Raw genomic sequence first — 23,960 nt, forward strand, 5'->3', positions numbered from 1 at the left:
CGAAGGTTCAGCAGTATCTAGCATACTACTGAGAAAACATTCATAACACAATACTATGTCATTGTGTGCGTGTCAGAATAATTTATCACAACCACCAATCTTGGCATCATTTGTTCGATAACAAAGCTTTTCCCCTTCATAAACAGGAGCCCAGTGAATTAACTAAGTTGAGTCGCATGAATATGGCGCATGAGGATACGCGACTTGTCAGCTGGTGAAGGCTAATGATAGGGTGTGAATCACCATAGTACATAATCACCAAAGGTGAAATGTAGTCACTGCCCTTCATTGCCGTTCTACCTAGATTGTCAGAGTCATTTCTTTAGTAAATGTATTTTTATTAGACAGCAGTGAAACATATACATTATGCTTCTATGACATTATTGTTTCTAAAATGTAAAAAGCAATGTAATGTTAAGCAGATGAGCACTTGGAGCTGTAAATTTTGTTTTACAGATCAGTTTTCTAGGGCATTCGCGAGCTTTTGTCAAGGGGTACAAAAGATCATACTTACAGCGGGAGGTTTCGTGACTGCTACCATCCTGCCTTTCCTTTTTGTTCTCATCCAGCTAGGTTATACAACTATCTTATCAACCCTTCAATTGTTACTCCAGTTCTTAAATTCTTGAATCAATGAAGTTCAATTGCCACTGAAATGAAGGAGTACCATTATATGCACAGAACCAAGTCAAGTCCATAGACATCCCAATGCTAGAAAATTAAAGAAATTTTTTTATTTCACTTCAATGCAATTAAATGGGATTCCCAAGTCAGTTGAAGATCACTTCTATCAACATGTTTTTGTTTCATCTCAGCATCTAATAGTTCTAAGTTTGCATAAATATCTCTACTTTCTGGGTGGTCTTTGGCGCTTGCCACAAATCGATGGGTCTTATTATCGATTTCAATCCAGCTGCAACCTGCTTCTTTATTCACCTTCAAGTCCTTCATTCTTGTTCTCACCTTTGATGCCACATCTAGCATCCCCCCTTCAGCATACATATTTGAAACAAGTATGTACGAGCCTGCTTCTTTGGGTGCCAAATCAAGCAGGTGTTTTGCAGCTATCTTGCCAAAACTCAAATCCCCACATAACTTGCACACATGGACCAGAGTTCTCCAAAGAAGAGGTGAGTCTGAATATGGGCTTTTGTTAATGAAATCCAAGGCTTCTGACAAAAACCCAGCCCTGCCTAAAAGATCAACCATGCAAGCAAAGTGCTCAAGTACTGGCCTGATCCGATATTTCCTCTCCATCTCATTGAAAAAGCAAAATCCATATTCTGATAGACCAGAGTAACTGCAAGCTTGAAGAACACCCAACATTGTGATCTCATCAGGAATAAACCCTTTCTTTATTATTTCTTCAAATAGAAAAACTGCCTTTCTACCTTGTCCATGAAGGGCATATGCAGAAATCATAGAATTCCAAGATATTGAATCATGATCAGTCATACCATTAAACGCTTCACTAGCATCTTGAATGCTTCCACATTTGGCATACATGGTAATTATAGCATTACCTACATTAAGATCAGCTTCAAATCCAGTTTTGATGGCAAAAGCATGAAGACTTTTTCCTCTAACTAAACAAGTTTGATAAGCAGACAAAGCAAGCAGCTGTACAAAAGTTATGGAATCTGCTTTAACACCAGCTAGTCTCAGTTCTTGAAACAAAAACATGGCATCTTCTACTTCAGCTCCTTCCGTCTCTGTAAATCCAACTAAAATTGCATTGAACGAAGTAATATTTTTAGTTTGAAGACTATTCATAACCAGTCTTGCAGACTGAAGCTTCCTCAATTTGGCGTATAAATCTATTAAAGCAGTTCCAACATTAACATCAGAGAGTAAACCAAGCTTTATCACAAATCCATGGATTTGATGTCCCAAATCCAAATTCTTGCTCTCTGAACAGCCATCAAGCACAGTAGCTAAACAACTAGAATCCATGTGAATTCCCAAGCTGACCATTTCTAAGAACCCACTAAGTGCCTTCTCACTATGGCCATTCTTCACATACACTGACAGAAGGGCAGTCCAAGAAACCAAATTCGTCTCATCTATTCCATGAAACACACCCTCAGCCTCTTCAACCAGCCCATGCTTACCATACATTGTAATTATTGCATTTTGGACTGAGGTTTTACCCAAAAAACCTTGCTTAAAGACGAGTCCATGTAATTGCCTGCCTTCGTCCACATCTCTATCTCCATTCGAAGCACTTATTACATTGGTTAAGGTATAATCACTGGGTTCCAAACCCGAATTCAGCAACTCAAGAAAGATTTGAATTGCTTTCTTGCTGTATCCAACCCTCCCATATTCTGAAATCACAAGATTCAAACACCGGACATCTTTGTAAGTCAAATCATTTAACAATCTCTCCGCATCTTCCAAGCAGCCACTTCTTGAATACATGGAAATTAAAGAAGTACCAACTATAACATCCTCATTAAACCCACTTTTTATAACAAAACCATGAATCTGTTTCCCTTGAACCCGATCATCATGCGTCTCACATGCCCGTAAAATCACCGAGCAAGTATGCTCATTGAACTCTTCTTGTAATCTATACATTTGACGGGCAATCCAGAAAACAGACTCTACATCATTCATCTGTAAATAACCATTCATTAGAGAAGTCCATGTGATTGTATTCCGTTGAAGCATTTCATCAAATACCAGTTGTGCACAATCCATTCTATTAAGTTTCGCATACATATTGACAAGGTTATTGCCTGAAAAGGGGTCATTTTGAAAACCCAATTTCACTAGAAACCCATGAATGGTCTCACCAAGCATGAGGTCTCCAGACCCAATTGAATGTTGGAGGACCTGAGGCCAGTCATTCAAGGGAAGAGTTTGGTCGCTAGTTGAAACCCTAGAATTGACAAATGATTGTGTTGCATTACAGTTTGGGCCTTGTTTGTATAAGAACTTGCAAGATGAGCTCAAGCTGTTAATGGGTGGCTTTTGTTTCAATGGAAGGAAGGCCAATTCAGGTTTTGAAGGCCAGGGGAACACGGTAGTGGGTAAAAACGCATACATGGAAGCTCTATCAAAATGTTTGAATTGTTGTGCCTCAAGATCTTAAAAAAAAAAAAAAATGTAATAAAAAAGTTCTCTTTTTTGGGATGAGGGTATTAAAGGGAAATCACTCTTTCTACCCTTACATTTTACTGTTGTCCATTTCATGATGTTGGCTATTTATAAATCAATGAACCAACTTTACATGCGAAAAAGAAAAAGCAACTTTACAGTCCCAAAAGAAAAATATTTTGTGGCAGGCACAAGCATGTTGTTATCTAAGAGTAGGATTTTCTTTTCAGATAATTATGCAAGATTGTTTTGGAGATAATAATGTTATTTCTTAAGAGAAAAATAAATAAATAAAATGTAAAAGTATAATATGAATTTTTAATTTTTAAAATTTAAAAGTGGAGTGCGAATATCTTTTTCTTTTTCATCTTTTCCACCACTCTTTTGAACCTTTGTCCATAAGAAAGATGAAAAATTAAGAGGACAATATGGTATAAACAATAAAGAATTGAAGATGTCTCTTGTAGAAAAATGAATGACCCTTTCTCTTGATGTTATTAAAAAAAAAAAATAGATAGATATTTGTGCACATCTTAGAATCACTAGTTAGCCAATTTACTTGTGACTCGCAATGCATTTTGCATATCATCACATCTACGAGTAAAATGGACCTTCAATTTTGAAAAGAAACTAGTAAGTACCACTAGATTATAGCCTTTCGAGATGAGAGAATATTGGGTAAGCCAGACATACTAATAACGTGGTACGCCCGCCCAATAAAAATATAACATATCATCTTGTTATCAGCAATTTTTAAAGATGGGTGGGCCAATTTTCATGAAATAATGCATTTTCATTGGGTGGACAATACCAATGACACGATATGCTCGACGCATTCAACCTCTCGTTGGTGATAGTTGCTAGCTACTTAAGATAGCTGCAAGCTTGTTTTCCCCACCTATATATTTGTTGATCTTAAATAGTAGTACTACACCTTTTTCCCTTAATCACTCATAAGGATTTTATTAAGATAATGAGTATTTATTACAACAAAAGTCAATAGTAAACAAACGATCCTAAACGCTAGCATGAGCAATGTAATCACTAGTACCATCCTCAGTAATGTTCACAGATACAACCAATGGACTCCTAACATAATGGAAGCCATCTGACCAAACAATCTCACCAAAATCATACCTCCCTTCAGAAATCTTCTCTGGTTTCAGAGTCACATAGTATGTGATTTCTTCCTTGAAATATGTGAATATTAGAATCCTTGGCCATATCACTACCTCCACTCCATTAGGCTTTGTAACACTAGCAAAATAAATTGCAGTCCCTTTACTGCCAACATTACGAACAGTCCTCCTAATTGTCGTGGTGGTTCGAAGATTAGAAACTGTGATTGAGGGATAATTAACGTTTGAGCTGGTTTTGTATGCTTTTGGGCAGCTTGTATCGGTACCAGAAGAGGCAATAACCATTTTTTTTATTTGATCTTCGGTGTAGCCAATGTTACAAAGGAAGAGAATGTAGTCAATTGTTGTCATGTCGTAAACTAGCCCGGGGTCCATTGCTTTCGAGGGATTAATGTGACCGGCACCTATGTCGAAGGGATCAGCAATTTCCATTGTTCCACCAGCTAGAATGCTGTCATGGGTTGTGTCCCTAGTGTAAGCTGTGAAGAAGAAAGAGCAGAGTTGGGAAGACATAATTAAATTGAGGTATTTATAAATTAAGGACATATGCCAGCTAAGGTTTTAATTGAAATAATTGCATTGATAATATTTAGGTCAAGACTAGCTGCTTTAGTCTCAACCATGGTCCATCCCCTAACAAAAAAGTGAACTCCTTTGAGCTTGGATCCACTCTAGCACCAGAGAGGGTCCTTTACTTCACCTAGGGCAATAATTGCACCACCAGGTGAGATCCATCATATGATGGTCCAATCTCATCACCTAATGATGCCATCTACACCCTTGGTGGAGTACAAGACCTCTCCAGCGCTAGAGAGGATGAGGATTCATGTCCGACCTCCTCTCTACTGTTATTGATTTTCAACGGTGCATTCAGTGTACAATGTAGTGTCATATCAATAATAAAAAGTAGAGATTTATTGTTATCAATAGGATGGACCAGCTGAAATCAGCAATCAATGAAAAGGAATCATGATCCAATAACAAATAGTATTAGATGGTATAAAGGGGTTCTATTGAGTGATCTAATTATACATGCATATATATTACCTGTAGTCATGAGAGCAGATTTAATGGCTGCTGGTGACCAGTGTGGGTGTACTGATTTGAGGAGGGCAACTGCTCCTGATACATGAGGGCATGACATTGATGTCCCTGATAGAAAGGTCCAGTTCACAGTGCGAGTATCATCTGGTATTATCCCAGTGGGAGGAGTTTGCTGAGGCCATGCTGCTAATATATTGACTCCTGGAGCACTTATGTCCGGCTGTTATGGGAATAGATTAATCAAAGAAATTTAGTGTAAATGAACATAACTAACCAGTAACCACTGTTAACAAATATATATGTATGTGTGTTTGCGCGCACGCGTGTGTAAATTTATTAAGTTATGGTGGTGTCAGACCTCTAAGAGCATCCCATAATCTACCACCTGGGCAATTTCCGGAAAAATTTCCTGAGGGTGGCCCCAAGGGGATTCAGACTCCCGACCTGTTGAAGTGTGTTTATTTGGACCTTTAACCAAAAATAAAAAATAAAAATGATGTAGTTACTTCTGGGATGGTTTTTAAAGTTGAAGTTGAACCTCACCAAGTGTTGGTGGGATTGAAATGCACGTTACTCAAAATGAGCAAAAAATAAAGAAGATTACTATTTGATAAAACTGAAAATTAAATATTGAAAATTTCAAGAGTTGAATTTTAAGTGGTAGTAGCAATTTGAGAATTTGTTTGATATTTTCTGAAATTTAATTGTTCAGCAATAAATAACTAATCTCACTATCACTTGAAATTTTAACTCATTTTAATAGATTCAGAGTATAAGTGCTGAATTATGTTATCAAACTCTTAATCTCTATAACTCCTTTTCACTTAATGGAACTCAAATTGAAGCACATACAACAACGCGTAACCCATACTCATACGAACATTTAAAAATCCCATTTGCTCATAAATTTTTTCTTTTTTTCCTTCCCTATATAGAACAAATCTACTCCTTATCTAGAGAACATGAAAAATGTCAGTTACTCACTAGTAAAGCAATCAAGAAACATAAGGATCGTGGAATATATATATATATATATATATATATTTTTGTCAAGATTTTGGCTAGAAATTTACACACCAACTTTGCCTCTATGGAAACTTGAACCCTCGACCTTCTACTTTGAATGGTAACGAAGTACCACTAAATTAAAACCTTTTTCCATTGGTTATAAAGTTCATAGACTCAAATTGGTCCCTTTTCTAGTCAAGCACCAAATTGAAACTATTGTAATGCCCCATTTTTGGCATCTTAATTGCCACTTATGTACTACCTAACTTATGGTTCAATAAATAAATGCCACTTTTGGCCTTTCCACCAGCTTGGGCTTATGGTTTGATTATTTGTTTTGGTCACCTATATTTTTATCCCTTTCGTAGAGATATGGCCTTGTGGGTCTTGTTTGGTCTCTGGTAGACTCCCCCCCCCCCCCCCCCCCCCACAACACACACACACACACACTCAAACCCACCCACCCACAAAATAATAATAACAATAATTCCACTTGATAGAAGGCTACATACCTTGAGGATTTCAGGTGAAAGGGTGCTTGGCCCTCTAGAAGAAAATGGTGCAACTATTGGAGCCGGTGACTTGTTAATGGCCGTGCTACTTGCTGATATCTGCACCGAGGGGTACCTATGATTTGTCCTGTTACACTCATAATTTCATATTAGAATCCCTTCCAATATATAGTCACAATAAGAGCATCCGATATGGTTATTCAATATTGGCTCTCTATTTTTGAAGAATAATGCGGCTCTTCACTTAAAGTGGCCAGCCCAGCCAGCTGGTATGATGTTGGCTGGGCTGGCTACTTTTATTATTTTTTATTTTCTATTGTTTATTTTTGAGAAGGCAAAGAGTTGCAACGGTTTGTAGAAAATAATTAAAAAAAAAAAAAATTTGAGAAGGCATAGAGTTGCTCGACAGAAGGCTCGTTGCCTGTGGCTTGCATTTGCATAATATTTGTATGGGGCCCGCCATGTGGCGAGCCCCGCACCAGCATCATCACTTACTAAACTGAGGCCAATACTAGCCACATAGGTGGCAGACCGGATGGCCTACTGCAAACATTTCACTCTACAATTCCTGATCTTTACTGTTTTTGTTTTCAAAAACAAAAATAGCATTTTCTTGTGTGTGTGTGTGTGTGTGCACATCTCTCTATCATATTATATTTACGTTATGCCAAATCATGATAAAGTACAACAATAATCAAGAGGAAACAGAAACGAAAAATCACACACCACACAGAATACAAAGATTTAACGTAGTTTGCCTTATAGCCTACGTCTTGGTGAAGACAACGAAAAGAGATCAATATGCGAGGAAGAAAGGGGATGTATAAATCTCTCTAGTTCGAGATTCTTAAAAATGTATGAAGAATACCACCAAAGGCTCTAGCCTAGAGGTAATGAAGATTACAATAGAGACTAGAAATCGGTTCTAAAGCCTGCCAACACACATATCAGGTAAAAAAAGGGGAAAACCCATGCAAGGCCCGTGATTCAGGTAGAAAAACTTGTTAAAAGAGAATTTGGGCACACAACTCGACAATTTATATAGTAACTTCTTGACAAAAAATCTTTCAAGTGAGAGTATCATGTTTCTTTTATATATCAATGCATAGGATTAAATTAAACAACATAGTCTTTGCTTCAAGAAAATCTAGAAATGGAATCTTTTATGTTCATTATAAAATAACAAATACCAATCATTTGGGTGCAAAAACAACTGATCTCAAGTCACTTATCCTCTCCCAAAAAACTGGGATTTTATGCATGGTAACTAACTATCCAGCAACTTTAAATTATTAATTGTGTTCATTCACCTGATATATTCAGTAAGATATTGACCAAGTTTAGTCCCTTGGTTCATGTCAACCTGCACCACGGGGATAATACTCACATAGGCATCCTGAGTAGTCAATGGCCCTGCAAAGATTAAGCCTGACGCATTCGCAAACCAAGCAGCCGTTTCAGCCTCACCAACGTTTACAAATCCTATTGTTGAGAAGCATAGGATTATGTACCTCCCTGAAGCAGATGTCGATTGGTTCCAATTCCTAGGCTTGCAAATCCTAAACATACATGAATATTGCTTCATGTCATATATAACATCAGCTTGATGTCATGCATGCATGCATGCATGAAATTCACTACTTCTAGCTAGCATGAATGCATGGGTTTTTTTAAAGAACATCTAATATATATATCTAGTGATTGAAACACATCTATATGTATATATAGACAAATGGTTTAACAAAATGTACTTCATTATCACTAGAGAGAGAGAGAGAGTACCCATTGATAAAAAAATTTCCTGCATCCACCAGTCTTGACTTTATTTGTTTGACATTGAAGCTTTGTCCCTGCATAAAGTATCGTGCACTCAATAAAAGTGGCATGATAAGATTCAGCAATGTTTATGCAAATATTTGACATGTCAGGATGAGAAATATAAGAGCCCTATATAATGCGAAAGAGTAATGCTACACAGTTCGAAAAACTTGTGTGAGTAATGAAGCCAAAAGGAAATTGGAAAACAACAATGCTATTGAGGACCAAGTCTTTGACTGAAGACTTAGGCCGAAGTGAGAGAGGGAGGAAGTCTCTTTAATAAATAATGAGTTCTCCTACCGATGTACTCGCGCCAATCCATCCTGAGCCGACCACGGACAAAAATGTGGGATTTAGGTCCTACTCATATATGTTTGAGTATACAGCTCACACAGAATTGACCGTCTTTATTCTTAAATAATTAACAATTCTATGTTACATCAAGTCGGTTTGAAAACTCAGGCTATCAATTATATTCCAAATGAAACATATAAAGTCACTACCATGCCTTTCTTAACCTTGCTTCCTTTAATATCAAGTAATTTCTATTTTTATATCTGATTTCTTTTCTGTGACTAAAGTTTCTAATCTTCATTAAAGAAATGACATTCTATGAGAGGATTGAAGTCATGCCAACCATAGATTGTACAAGGAAGACGTAGGGTAGGTTATAGGAAAGAAGAAGAAAGAAGAATGATACAATAAATAAATAAAAAATAAAAAATTCTTGATTGGATCAGGAATCCAATTTTGGATTTGGTATGTATAAAAGATCTTCCTATGTTATACTATTCAATTCTTTTCCTTTGGGCATGATGCCTAATATTTATAATGCTCTGGTAGTTAAAGGTCTGGTCAACCAATTAATATGTGACTTGTGAGGTACAACAATTATTAGGAAACAATCTATTTATTTGCTTTTAGTATCTCATCAAAATTGGAATGAAGAGTTCCAATATTATGCATGATGAAACACTAAGTAAAAAACATAATTTATTAATTTGTTCATCAATTGCATACCAAAGATAATACATGCATATATAGTATATTATATATTATATTTAGTTGGATCAGTTAATCAATGGATCAGGTTGATCACAATCCATATTTGATTTGGTAATTTAAGATTCGTATCATTAACATATTATTGAATTCAATATTCAATCCATATTCGCGTTATTGGATCAGATTCGTATCACATTCAGATCAAAATCCGATCCATTAACAGGTTATGCGTGTCTAGGTATGCCTCAATTAGTGAAACAAACGGTCTTTTATCTGACATAGCGAAAACCATAATTTTTCGGGTGTTACTAACCCTAATATGATAGTAGACATTATTATTTTATTTAATCTCTCTTCTTCTTCTTTTTTCGAGGTAAGGAAGATAATACTAGGCATACATAAATCATGCATAAATGGAATAAATTACCGTGATGGAGATTTTATTATCCAATAGTATCTCTGTTGGAAAGGTTCGATCGATTGACGAAGCCGCAACACAAAGGCTCCATGGGGTAACATTTTCTACAAGAGATGGACCTGGCCCAGAATTGCCTGCAGAAAACACCACAGTGACACCCTTCTGCATGGCATGAAATGATCCTATGTCTTGAGCCTTTTCAAAAAATGGATCCATAGGCGGCTTCTGACCCAATGAGACTGATATCACATGAACACCATCACTCAATGCATCATCAAAAGCCGCCATTATATCTGCCTCGCTGCAAATTCCGCCATTCCAACACACTTTGTACACTGCTAGGCGCGCTCTAGGGGCTCCTCCCCTAGCAATGCCTTGTCCAAGAGCAAAAAAACTTGCATTGCTCACTATAGACCCTACTGCTGTTGAAGCAGTGTGTGTCCCATGGCCATTGGAGTCGCGAGGGGATCGATATTCTGGGATGTCACTTGTGTTGATCAATGGTCCATATTGTTCCTCAAAACCTTTAAGGTAGTAGCGCGCACCGATTAGCTTCCGGTTACATGCTGTAGCAGGGTCAAAATTTTCTCCTGGGACACATTTTCCCTTCCAGGATGATGGAATGGGACGCAGCCCAGCTGGTCCGTCCTGGAAACTCACAGATTCTGGCGAGACACCTTGTCATCCATAATTAGATGCATAAAGATATATTCAATTAGATCACATATATATACTTTTGAATCATACAAATGTTAACTTGTTTCGAGTATGCAAACGCAACAAAATTCAAAGCAATGCTTGAGAAATTGTTAAATTGAATCATATAGCTAGCATCTATTGTTAAATTGAATCATATAGGTAGTACTATCCATACATAGCTAGATCATACATCCACATATATATACGCACCATTGAATCATACAAGTGTTAACTTGTTTCAAATATGCAAATGCTACAAAATTCAAAGCAATGCTCGAGAAATTGTTAAATTGAATCATAGTATCTATTTATGGGAACTAATTGGAAACTTGGGGGAGTTATCTCGCTAGTTTTTTATCTTTTATATATTAGAATAAAGTAATAGAAATGGGTCTAGTGCAAAAAACACCCCTATAGTATGCTTACAGTGCGTAACACACCCTTCACGTGCAAAAAACACCCCTAAAGTATCAAATTTGTGCAAATAAGTCCTACTAACAAATTTAAGTGACAGTTTGCCTAAATTGCCCTTACTGAAACATTTTACAAATTATTTAAAAATATATCATTTTGTAAAAGGACAGAAAAGGGCACAAAACTAAGTCCATCATCAATCCGTCATCAGTCCTCTTGCCACCAGCACCAACACTGCTGCAACCTTTAGCCGCCACCACTGCTCTAACGTCACCCTATCGCCCGCTGCACCACCACCACCACCACCTCTCCAAAACCCACCATCTCTCCACCCGATTCACCTCCATAATCCTCAAGCCCTCACCGTCTCCTTCGCAGTCCCTCACCAGAAACCTAGTTCCTCCTGCAACGAGCCCCACTGACAATCTATCCAAGAAACTCTTCCGATTCCTCCTCAAAGACTTCGTCTTCGAATGGGTTTTCCCAAATTCTCTTATTGCATCTCAGGTTCAGATTTTTCCGGCGTGTTACTCCACGGTGACGCAATTTTACATGGGTCGGGCCGTTGAATTACATTCCGTTGATTCTAATCTCAACTCCACTGCCTTACTTTGACCGGGTTGCATACACAATTAAAATTGATAGGATCAAAGTTTTGGGCTAAGAACTGTCACTGGTGAAGTCATATTGAGCCTCATCATACTGGAGCTTGTCAGACGATGGTTGACTCGTTATTGGGCTCAATTGGTGTATAATTACTAATTAGAGATGATTGATCATGTGATTGGATATTTGATTCTATGGCAGTATGGTACTTGTGCTAATATATGTAATTTCACTTTCACACTCTCTCTACTTTCTCTCTCTATCTTCAGTTGCGTTTGTAGTATGCGGAATTGACTTTGGATCGTGGTTAATGAGAGATTGATAGTGCAGGGATTAAAATTAATAATAATAATAATAAATAAATAAATAAAAAATGAGAGATTTGAGTGCAGAGTAGAGTATATATGTGTGTGTACATCCACGATTTGGATTACGTGATTTCTAAAAAAAAACTTACAGGTTTGAGGGGATAAGAGTCAAGAAAATACAAAACTAGGAATTAGAAATTCTTCGACTCATTTTTTTTACTAAAATATTTGCTTATATTTTTATGAGCTTTCCTGTAATTGCAGAAACTTTTCTTTGGATTGCAAACATTACAGAGTTATATCCATCTGTATTCCAAAAATTCTAACTATTGCATTTTCAAATATAAATTATTTTGAAGAGAAATCAAGATGATTGTAGTTATTAACATCTATTGCTTTTAGTATATTCAAATCACAAAACAAAAAAAAAAAAAAAAAAAAAAAAATGGTTGATATTTTCTTCACATACTATAACACTTTCAAGAGAGAATGCACTATTAAAGAAATATATAGAGGAAAAAAAAAAAAAAACAGAAGGTGCACATAACACTAACAATAGGTAATGTGCACATAACACTAACAATAGGTAATGTGCACATAACACTAACACTAGGTAATGTGCGCATAACACTAACACTAGGTAATGTGCACATAACACCCCTATACTATGAGATTATTAGCATATACACCCCCTTGGACATTTTCGGAAGAGTAAAAGGGCAAAACAGGCATTATAACATTACTTTACGTTAGATTTATGCAAAAATCAATTTGAGGCGTCTTTCCACACAATGTTAAAACATTAAAGGGGTTTTATGCACACTTTTTAAAATAGGTAGCAAAGTGCTACGCGGAGTATACATTAGGGGTGTTTTCAGCACATCCCCCTAATAAAAATACATTTAAATTCCCACTATAGACCCTTAATATGAGTATCATGCATGTATTTCTATTCAGTGGGACATCATTAATCTCAAAAGGACAATATTTCATACATTAATAATGAAATTATCATAGAAGGACTATTAATACTTGATTAATTAAGTCCATGCATCTAACACGAAAGCGATAAAAAGATAAAAATCAGTGCACAAAATTTAAGGTTATAAGATTGAAGAAGAAATCATCTGAAAATGTTAACCTGTATCAATGACCCCAACAATTATGTCATCACCATGAGCTAGTTGCAATGGAGTCACTCCACTATTGTCCAAGGTAAGACCCATGAAATCCCAGCTTCTTGTTGTGTGCAACTGCAGTGTCTTGCTCTTGAACACTGATATCACTCCTTCAAAAGCTACAATCACTTTATATCAATTCCTCATTGAAAAATAACTCATCTGAGGCTTTTAACAAAATTCTTTTGACATACAAGTTTTTGTAAGAAGTAAAGAGAAGGGATTAGCTTATTACTAGCTAAGGTGATTGCTTGGGTTGAATTGAGCTTTGCTGAGAAACCTGAGAAAGAATGCTTGTAACTGTAGAGCATGGATTTCTTGGCTTCTTCTTTGCTATATAGTATAAAATTTTATAAAGAATGGAAGAAAGAAGAGTAAGTCATGATTTGAGTTATGATGTAAAATAGCTTTAACTTATTCTTCAACAGAAAAAATGGAAGTACTAAAAGCATTTAAACAGGAGTACCTATCAAAGACATTAGAAAGGAGCTGAACATGATGTATAGAAGTGAGGAGAGGATCGTGGATTTGGTTGAGCCCTAAATAGACTATGAAAACCTGTGTAAAACAAGAATCAGAAATGAAAGAAGATGAGATGATCATTACTGATTAAGAGAGTAGGACAAAAAAAGAAGAAACACTTTTGCATTAAGTAATAAAGTTACATGAGACATAGATGTTGAGTGAATAAAATAAACTGAAAGTGAGAGGGATAGGCCCCAATAACACTGAAAAGAAATGGCCATATTGTCTCCTAAGGAAAAACCACATGGTGGCTTGGGATTAAATATTGAAGGCCAGTAAAGGATGGTAGTGAAGTGCGTGCATTCGAAGGCTTTCAAAGCAGCAAGAACAGCACTGACATATCTCACATTGAAACCATGATGATATTTTCCCTTCCAAGATATAACAGTAGATAAAGATGGGGTGTTCCCCCTCCCTTCTTCACATATATGTAGTATTATATGTACCAAACTATAGCTATCTTTAGTAGCACAAATACTGCAGGAGGCCACCTTCATCATACAACTCAATCATAGCTACTACCAATACCCTAAAGAGGAATGCATTTGGAACTCCATTACTCTTCAAAGGAAAAAAAAAAAAAAAACCTTTCTTATAAACCTGGTTAATTGACAACATATTAGCTGCGTTACCTTGATATTTTCCCTTCCAAAATAGTTGATAAAGATGGGATATACTCCCTCCCTTTTTGCATATATGTACGTATAAGAGCCCACCTTCATAGAACTCAATCATATTATTATGAATACCACAAAGAAAAAAGCACGTGCTTCCATCATTCTACATACGGAGGAAAAAAGTAAAAGAAAACCAAATAGCTAGCCTTCTTTTATCATAAGCTTGGTTAATTGACAAACTGCATTAGTACCATAAAAATTTAGGGGATTCTTTTAGTAGAAATGAAGCTGATGAAGTAAAAGCACAACATCTTTCACTAAATTACCTTTGGCAAATCTAAATATAAAATCCCACACATACATGGTATTTTGCCGGCCTTGTACTGAACAAGGGAGAACATATAAAGGTCAATCTAAACTCTAAACTATTCTAATACGTTCGCACTTGGTTTAACTTGGCTTGACTAATACTAATGGATGGATGGTAATTTTTTTTCTTCTTCTCTTTAGTTAGTGGATAAAGTTAAAGTTATGGAAGTTTGTAACAGGTACATATAGGCTGCATTAGTGTGAATTATACTTCATTATCCAACATAAACACATCTAGTAAGAATTTATGCCTAGTACTGCAGCCAACGTAAACACATCTAGTAAGCATTTGTGCCTAGTACTGCACAAAGCTGGCTAAGCATTTCTGCCAGTAAATTAATCAGGACTGCATATTACATATTCATGCTTTTCTGATTTATTTCTAGTTGGCAACTACATTCATCTCATTAGATGTCCAACTTGTACACCCTATAACATGCACCAATGTCCATTACCAACTTCTAAGAGATCAATTAATCAACCTATTCATGCAATGATCAGCATAGGATAACTAATCTTACAGAAGTGGTTGTAGAAAGAAAAACAAATTTAAATAGAAGGGATGAATATGTAATCAATGAAATCATTGCTTAGCTAGATTTTTACGCAACACATTGCGTGATTTAAGCTCAATTATGTTGTGTAATTGCAGGATCATAATCAAAGACCTTAGACTTGTGAATTACATTTTACCTTACAAGATGAACATCACATTATTAAACCTTCCATTGGAACACTGAGGTGATATGCTTCATCAAGGGCATCTGCTTTCTGTTGTAGGAACATATAATTGCATCTTCATACATGCCAATTTTGATTGAAGTAAAGCATCTAGTTGATAAGCAGCAATTTCAAGTGCAACATTAATAATTTCCCTATGTAGGCCACCTTTTAAAGTTTTTTTGGAGTATATAGTCAACTTTTAGCCCACCTCCTAGAACAATAGAATTATCCCCATATCATATTAGGTATGTTGTTAGGGAAGAATTTGATTGAATATGGAACTAACATACTAACTTTTAGCTACTATAAGATTACAGCATAGTTTTTACTATATTAAGCATGTACAAGGAATACAAGAGCTGATACATCAGACATAGAAATGGGATGTGAAACTCACTGACAGACTGCTTGTGTAAATTTAATTTTGCATATTATTGAATTGTATGAGAAAAAGAATCAAGTATGCAATTTGCTTGTATAGAAAATTGATGAAGTCATTCTGAAGAAAAGCTGTATAATCAGCCTTCTGAAAGAAGTTAAGAAAAGTTATTTTAAAGGTTGAGTGATAAAGTAATATAGAAGTCACATATCCAAGCTGACAAGAAGTAGCTTGGATATCATCTACTCTATGAAAAGAGAGAAATAAACCTGGAATAATATTAACTAGTTTACATTAGAAGTAATTCTTCTAAAAAGTAGCTTCAGAACACAAGTATACAATTAACACCATTTGCAGACAAGTCTTTTCCATGTTGTTACACTAGGTAATTTAATTAGCTTCCATCCTTTTTACCATAGGACAGAGTAAACTCTGTACACTCACTCACCAAAAAAGAAAAAGAAAAGAGTTTACTTTGTTCCATATTTGGCTTTCAGGAATTCAAGAACGCAACAAAACACTCTTCCAATATATACAAAGTTATGAAATAATAATAATAATAATAATAATAAATCCAGCCTAAATATGATTTATAATTACAATCTATAGACATATAAGAGCTAATTAAGAACCATGCAAAGTAACCCTTTTGACCACAACTAAAGTTATGACTACTGAACACAAATTTGCATGTTGTTGTCCATGTTATAGTGGAGCCAAGTAGTATGTAAGTTTCTACTTAAGCACATAATCAGGATTAATAGATAGCCATTATATTGCAGCTAATGAAGTTCATATCAAAATTGATCTTCAAGAGATGCATCTAGTCATTGATCTATTTTGTGAAAAGTAATTTATTATTGTAATCCATGTTAAGAGGATGATGTATTCTTACCCGTGTTTGTAATCATCTTTGTTAATTAGATTAACAATTATTATGATTATATCATATTATGACTGGTAATACTTCTCTAAATACATGTATGATCATTAATAATTATTCATTATTAACAATTAGATGAGTTGACTTTTTTTTTTGTGTGTGTGTGTGTGTCAGAGAGAGAGAGAGAGAGAGAGATGTTGATAACTTGATGATAAGCTTGATTTTCTCCTTGTCACTACTCAAGTCAGCACTGTAGATTTTTCTAGTCTAGGGACCAACTGAGAAGAGACCATACATAAGATTAGGACCACCTTTCATATTCTTTCCAGAAAGAATTCTACAATTGTATCTGAAAGTTCTACCTAAGCCCTTTAGAACAAATAGATTATAAATCTCACTTGTAAAGTAGGACAATGAGCTCAGCTTTCCATTACAATTTCAAGGTGTTGCTATCTTTAAGATCAGCCACATCTTTAGTCCTCTGTCATTTTGTGTGATGTGTGTGTGTGTGTGTGTGAGTGAGAGAGAGAGAGAGAGAGAGTCCTTGATTTCTCCTCTTTTTCAGCATCATTTTTATGAGTCACTCCATCGTCAAGGTTTAAGAATAATATTTTCACATCAACATCCAACAAATTAGTCAAGACAATTAATCTATCAAGTTGGCACTTTTCAATTGCACTTCTGAACTTGTCACATACAGGACCTATATATATCCCACATGTGGAACAATATCATACCTACACTGGGTAGGTTTTGATTTAAGAACAATATAATAGCCAAAGATCAATTAATATCTGCACATGTTTGGTTGAAAATGATTCAAAAGAAGCACTATATTTTGTATCCCACTCATTTGCTTTCAATACACGCCACTTAAAGTATTAAATCTGGTTCATACCTCATTTAGGGTGATGTTTGTAGGACTTTGAATTCTCTCCAGTTGAATCCAAACCCACCCTAGTGCACGGAAAGCCCAGTGGAATTTCCACCCTTCATAGTGCACCGAAAGCCCTGTTGCACGAAGGAGGGTCCTTCTCTGATGTTTGAAAGGCACCTTATCATAAGATCAGAAATTCATTTTAAGTGAAAATTTTGATTAAACAATGTTTCACACAAGTAGCAAACCTATTATGATAAGATGTTATCAAGTGAGACATACATAAATATGTATATCGGTCAATTTTATCTCAAATTGTTTAGTCGGCCTACCAAATCAGCTAGCATTATATCTAGCATGAATGAATTATGACATTTCTACATAAAATTGTTTGCTTACATATTTACATGTTCTTGAAATTAGATTTATATATAAATCTATATATACACAAGATTACATTAATTGTTGTTTAAGTATACTTTATATACAAGAAAACAAACTGTACAAATGCACAAAAGTCACCAGGCTAACAACAAAACTAGCCACACAACCGAAAGGCTCAAAACATACATCAAACATCAGACAGGCACCAACTATTCTGAGTACTCTAAGGGTATATGCTTGATTTACATAATTACATATTCTTCCAATTAGATATATCACACACACACATGTATGTATACATATAGTGCTAGACAATGATTACCCTTTTTTGCCTTTCAGCTTCATTCCCTCGAACATACTCATACCAGTCATTCTACAGCAGTTCCTGTCAAAAACAGCAAGTATATATATATATATATATATATATATATATATATATATATATAGCCTTAGAGTGTACTCAAACTAAATAAAGATGATGATTGCAAGGTTTCTCGCTGTATCCAACACTCTCTGCCTCTCATAATCCGGTAACACAAGATTCAAACACCGGACATCTTTGTAAGTCAAATCATGAAATATTTTTTCTGCATCTTCCAAGAAGCCACTTCTTGTATACACGGAAATTAAAGAAGTACCAACTATAAGATCCTCATAAAACCCGCTTTCATAACAAATCCATGAATCTGTTTCCCTTTAATCTGACCATCATGCAACTCGCACGCCAGTAAAATCACTGAGCAAGTATGCTCACTGAACTCTTCTTGTAATCTATACAATCGACGGGCACTCCAGAAAACAGACTCAACATCATTCATCTGTAAAAAACCATTCATTAGAGAAGTCCATGTGATTGTATTCCGATGAAGCATTTCATCAAATACCAGTTGTGCACAATCCATTCTATTAAATATTGCACACACGTTGATAAGGTTATTGCCTAAAAAGGGGTCATTTTGAAACCCAATTTCACAAGAAACCCATGAATGGTCTCAGCAAGCATGAGGTCTGGAGACCCAATTGAAAATTCGAGGAGCTGAGGCCAGTCCTTCAAAAGAAGAGTTTTGGTCACAAGTTGAAACCCTAGAATTGACAAATGATTGTGTTGCATTACATTTTGGGCTTTGTTCGTAGTGTAAGAGCTTGCAAGATGAGCTCAAGCTTTTTGTGGGTAGTTTTAGTTTTGAATGAAAAGGAGGCATGCGCAGGGAAGGGCAGGGGAACACAGTGGTGGGTTAAAGCGCATACGTGGAAGCTCTAACAAAATAATTGAAATGTTGTTACCTTCCAAAAAATTTTTTTTTTAATTGAATTTTTTTATTATTTGTTATTATTATTATTTTTTGAAAGGTAAAAATAATTGAAATGTCGTGCCTCAATAGATCTAATAAAAAAGTTCTATTTTTTTTTGGTTCTTAGGGTAAAATGGGAAATCCATTTTATCAACTAGTTAAGAAAACAAAAAAAGAAAATCCAGAATGTTTTTCTAAAAGATAAAAATAAAAAAATATCGGGATAATTACCACCAATTCTTTTCTTATTGAAAACAACTAAGTCCTACAATTTTCTTTAAGACCAATAAATCCTAAATAATATTGCATTATATAGGATTTAGATCAGGAGGTGGAACCCAGCACCGAAATCTTCTCAAAAGTAAGATATTTTCTTATCTTGCAAACAGAAGAAGATAAAGAACTTTTCAAAAAGTCTTTGATTCTACAGTAAGAAAACAAAGAACTTTTCAGAAGTTGTTAATTCTACACTTATAGCCAATTATCCATGATGGCTTTACTCTCGTCAGAAGACTATCAGAGCTATATGACAAGAAGACAAAAAATAATATTGCATTATAAGTTTATATAATAACTAATTTATAAAAAAAGTAATAATAGTATTTTTTTTATTCAAATTTTACGTTCTAATTTTGGAAGGGGTATATATGAAAGTTTGAGTTTAGATTTTATATCTAAGTGAGTATATATATAATGCAGTAAGGGTATAAAAGAAAGATTTAACTAATTTAGGACTTAAATGAAGAAAAAAAAATCTTAAAAAATAAGACTTATTGGTTCAGAGGAAATTTTTTTAGGACTTATTTGTTTTAATGATAAAAGAGAACTTTGATGGTAATTTATCAAGAATATTCAAGTGCAAGGATGTAAAAGTGAAATCTGAATATTAAAATTTATTTTCAATTTTTAAGGTTTAAAAGTAGAGTGCGAAAAACTTTATTATTATTAATTTTTATTTTTATTTTCAATCTTTAAAAGTGGAGTGCTTTTTTAGCGACGACGGCGAGTTCATTCTCGCATGGGCGGCGAAGAGGTTTTGGAGATGTCTAGTCGATCCCTCACCGTCGATCGGTCGCACCTCTCGTTGTTGTTTGGACGGGCGAATCATGTTTGGATTATAGAAAATGACTTACAGATAATTAAAGGGCATTTCAGTCTTTTAGTTTCATATAAAATATATCTATAAATATTAGTAATATATATATATGATAGGCAAAACTATAAAATCACACAATTTTGTTGGTAAAATAAAAGGTTGTCACAGACAAGGAGAGGTAGGTAGAATATTAAAACATTCCCAAAATTACCCAAAATTAGGTGGAATTTACCCAAAATTTTATTGAGATGAGTATTTATTGTTATAACAAAAAACTAAAGACATTGCTTTATTGTATGGCCTGCACACACAATGGCCAAACTTGGAAACATAAAAAACACTCAACATTGTAAACATAACAGTCCTAAATGCTAGCATGAGCAATGTACTCACTAGTACCACCACCATCCTCAGTAAAGTTCACAGACACGACCAATGGACTCCTAACATCATGGAACCCATCTGACCAAACAATCTCACCAAAATCATACCTCCCTTGAGAACACTTCTCTGGTTTCAGAGTCACATAGTATGAGAACTCTTCCTTGAACCATGTGAATATTAGAATCCTTGGCCATATCACAACCTCCACTCCATTAGGCTTTGTGACACTAGCAAAATAAATTGCAGTCTTCTTCTTCCCCACATTGCGAACAGTCCTTTTGATTGTCGTGGTGGTTCGGAGATTAGAGACCGTGATCGAGGGATAATTGACGTTTGAGTTGGTTTTGTGTGATTTTTTGCAGCTTGTGTCGGTACCATAACAGTCAATGACCATTTTTTTGATCTGGTCTTGGGTGTAACCAATGTTACAAAGGAAGAGAATGTAGTCGCTGGTTTTCATGTCGTAAACCAGGCCGGGATCCATGGCTCTCAAGGGATTAATGTGACCGGCACCTATGTCGAAGGGATCAGCAGTTTCTGTTGTTCCACCAGCTAGAATAGTGTCATGGGTTGTGTCCCTAGTGTAAGCTGTGAAGAAGAAAGAGCAAGACACAATTAAATTGAGGTTTATATGTTAATATGATAATATATAAGACACTTATCGACTTTAATAAGTATTATCACTTGGTTGATAACTTTCGTAATAGCATTCTTATAGAGATTGAAATGTCTAACATGCTCTTAAGACAATAAAAATAAAAATAAACACTAATTTCAGTTTTTCTAAGGACATATATTAAGGGTATTTTGGGGTTTTATAAAAAATTTGGTCAAAATTGACCACCAACAGATATTAGAGGTTAATTTGCACATATTTTCATAAGAATTAATATACACGTACTAAACTTAAATGGGATCTTTTGGGATTTGGGAGATATAATTATACATGGGTACATCTATAACTATACACATCTATAAATATATATATGTATAAATTACCTGTAGTCATGAGAGCAGATCTAATGGCAGCTGGTGACCAGTGTGGGTGAACAGATTTGATGAGGGCAACTACTCCTGATACATGAGGGCATGACATTGATGTCCCTGATTGAAAGATCCAGCCCCCATAGGGACTTTTATTTAGAGGCCATGCTGCTAATATATTGATTCCTGGAGCACTTATGTCTGGCTGTTATAGGAATAGATTAATCAAAGAAATTTAGTGTAAATAATGAACATAACTAACCAGTAACCACTGTTTAGATGTGTATGTGTAGACTGTGTGTTAATTTGGAGTTCTCACTTTATCACCAAGTGCCAAAAAGAAAAATGCAGGGCTGTTTCGGTTCACTTATAAAACCGTTTACAAGAATTTAGAAAATTAAAAACTGTTTTCAAAGAATTAAAAAATGTAGGGCCTGAAGTTTTTATAACTGAGTTTTCACAAAATAATTTTTAAAATTTTTTTTACACTTTTCACATTTTCAGTTCTCTAAAAAAAAACAAAAAAAAAAATTTATTTTATGAGTGACAAGTCAAGTAAACCCGCAATTTTTTGTGGGATGGTTTTTAAAGTTGAGGTTGAACCTCACATGCATTGATGGGATTAGAACTGACATTACTCAAAACAAGCACAAAATTAAGAAGATAAAGTACTATTTGATAAAGTTGAAAATTAAATACAAAAATTTTCAATAGCTGAATATTAATTGGTGAAATTTTATATGGTAATTATAATTTGAGAATTTTATTGATATATATATATATAGTCAAATTTTAAGTGTTCAGCGACGATTGAAATTTTTCCTAATTTAATTTGTTACAGAAGTAAGTGTTGCGCACCCAAATTGAGCTCAACTTGATTTTTCAAGAGCTTGGACAACCATTTTTACAATTAAGGTTGAGTGTGGGTTGAAAAATCTCAACCCGAACTTAATTAGGCTTAGGCTTGGAGTAAGATAATAACAACGTGAACCCTAATTATAATATTATTTTCATATATATTTTTATTTTAAACACATTATATATAATATTCAAATTATGATCACCTTATTCTTTTCAACTTTCATTGGTTCAATCTTAATTTATTGTATATTAATACTTTGGAGAATTAATTTTCTAATAATTTATTTATAATTTACTAAAATTTTATAATAAGTTTAAAAAAAAAAATTGTGCTTAGAAGTAGTTTAATATGAAATTAACTCAAGATCACATTAAATTTTCATATTGGCCACGTTCGTAACTCAACTTGAATGAATCCAACTTTCTAATCCGAAATTTCAACTCAAATTTAAAAATAGAAGGATGAGTTGGGCTCGAATTGAATAATTAGGATTAAAAGTCGAATTAGAGTTGAACATTTTCCTTTTGTAAAATACATTCCGAACTCAACTGAACAAGATGTGCTGTTCACATGAATGGATTTTCTTCCGAATCTTTATCCATATATATATATATATACTATTATATATATTATACTTGATAAAAGACAACATACCTTGAGGATATCAGGTGAAAGGGAGCTTGGCCCTCTAGAAGAAAATGGTGCAACTACGGGTGCTGGTGTCTTCTTGATGACCGAGCTACTTGGTGATATCTCCACCGTGGGGAACTTCTTTTTTGTCCTATTGCCATTCATAATTTCATATTAGAATCCCTTCCAATGTATATATAGTCATAATAATGCAATATTTATTTATTTATTACTATTATTTTTTAGTTACGAAGAAATGCCACTTTAAATATTGAATGGATTGAAAACTTTGAATATATACAATCACCTCTACTCTTTTCTAATATTTACTTTTTGTATTTTAAAAAATAAAAAATAGCATTTTCGTGTTTATGTGTGTATCTCACACTATTTCGTGCATACCGTTTCTCATTTTATTTTGAAATTCTCAATATTTTTGTTTTCAGAATTTATTGGAATTCTCATGGTTCTCTTTCTTCTGAAATGCTTTGCTTCATGAATAGGGATGGCAACAGGCGGGGGATGCCAATCCCATCCCATTTTGCATAGCTATTTCTATTTTTCGTCCAAAATTGTTTATTAAACGGGATGGGATAGAGATGAGTTTAGTAGAGTACTTTGTAGTATTACACGAACGTAAATAATTAAACAAATTTTCACCCATAGTAATAATTCATTTATCTTATGCGGATAAAAACAAGATT

The 23,960-nt window shown here is 34.7% G+C and overlaps 3 protein-coding genes across 6 annotated transcripts in view; all 3 read right to left on the reverse strand.

Moving 5' to 3' along the window:
* Positions 1-709: 709 nt before the first annotated feature.
* On the reverse strand, positions 710-3,271 carry LOC132271398 (pentatricopeptide repeat-containing protein At2g33680-like). Its single transcript, XM_059772756.1, has one exon. It carries the CDS (start codon positions 3,049-3,051, stop codon positions 739-741), a length of 2,313 nt encoding a protein of 770 aa, XP_059628739.1. The 5' UTR covers positions 3,052-3,271; the 3' UTR covers positions 710-738.
* Positions 3,272-4,037: 766 nt separating this feature from the next.
* On the reverse strand, positions 4,038-16,547 carry LOC132271399 (subtilisin-like protease SBT3.18). Of its 3 annotated transcripts, none has more exons than XM_059772759.1 (10): positions 15,883-16,547; positions 13,718-13,809; positions 13,487-13,584; positions 13,215-13,370; positions 10,056-10,723; positions 8,588-8,655; positions 8,116-8,364; positions 6,806-6,932; positions 5,289-5,505; positions 4,038-4,720 (listed from the first exon to the last, which is right to left on the reverse strand). In XM_059772759.1, the coding sequence occupies exons 3-10, from the start codon at positions 13,560-13,562 to the stop codon at positions 4,119-4,121; spliced, it is 2,163 nt and encodes a 720-aa protein (XP_059628742.1). In that variant the 5' UTR covers positions 13,563-13,584; positions 13,718-13,809; positions 15,883-16,547; the 3' UTR covers positions 4,038-4,118. The 3 variants fall into 3 exon arrangements, with proteins under 3 accessions (XP_059628742.1, XP_059628741.1, XP_059628740.1); XM_059772758.1 differs by having other exon boundaries at positions 15,456-16,547; XM_059772757.1 differs by lacking the exon at positions 15,883-16,547 and adding an exon at positions 14,409-15,449.
* Positions 16,548-20,638: 4,091 nt separating this feature from the next.
* LOC132271400 (subtilisin-like protease SBT3.18) overlaps positions 20,639-23,960 on the reverse strand; it is a 12,944-nt gene continuing 9,622 nt past the window's right edge. For both annotated transcript variants that reach the window (XM_059772760.1, XM_059772761.1), the window contains 3 exons: positions 23,281-23,407; positions 21,780-21,969; positions 20,639-21,368 (listed from right to left, as the gene is read on the reverse strand). In XM_059772760.1, the coding sequence (XP_059628743.1) occupies positions 20,761-21,368; positions 21,780-21,969; positions 23,281-23,407 (925 nt within the window). In that variant the 3' untranslated portion in view covers positions 20,639-20,760. The remainder of the gene's footprint in view (positions 21,369-21,779; positions 21,970-23,280; positions 23,408-23,960) is intronic.

This window comes from Cornus florida, unplaced genomic scaffold (genome assembly GCF_030987335.1).
Source record: "Cornus florida cultivar Cherokee Brave unplaced genomic scaffold, ASM3098733v1 CherokeeBrave_3.0.0_Hap2_Chr08, whole genome shotgun sequence".
Lineage (NCBI taxonomy): Eukaryota > Viridiplantae > Streptophyta > Magnoliopsida > Cornales > Cornaceae > Cornus > Cornus florida.

Excerpts from the sequence above, each read along its gene's own strand:
- LOC132271399 (XM_059772757.1), bottom strand. The coding sequence starts at position 14,498 with ATGAAGGTGGGCTCTTATACGTACATATATGCAAAAAGGGAGGGAGTA. Across the intron at positions 6,933-8,115 it reads TATCTTACTGAATATATCAG|GACAAATCATAGGTACCCCT; the intron begins GTGAATGAACAC and ends TGAGTGTAACAG. Across the intron at positions 5,506-6,805 it reads TTTCACCTGAAATCCTCAAG|CCGGACATAAGTGCTCCAGG; the intron begins GTATGTAGCCTT and ends TTCCCATAACAG.
- LOC132271398 (XM_059772756.1), bottom strand. The coding sequence starts at position 3,051 with ATGTATGCGTTTTTACCCACTACCGTGTTCCCCTGGCCTTCAAAACCT.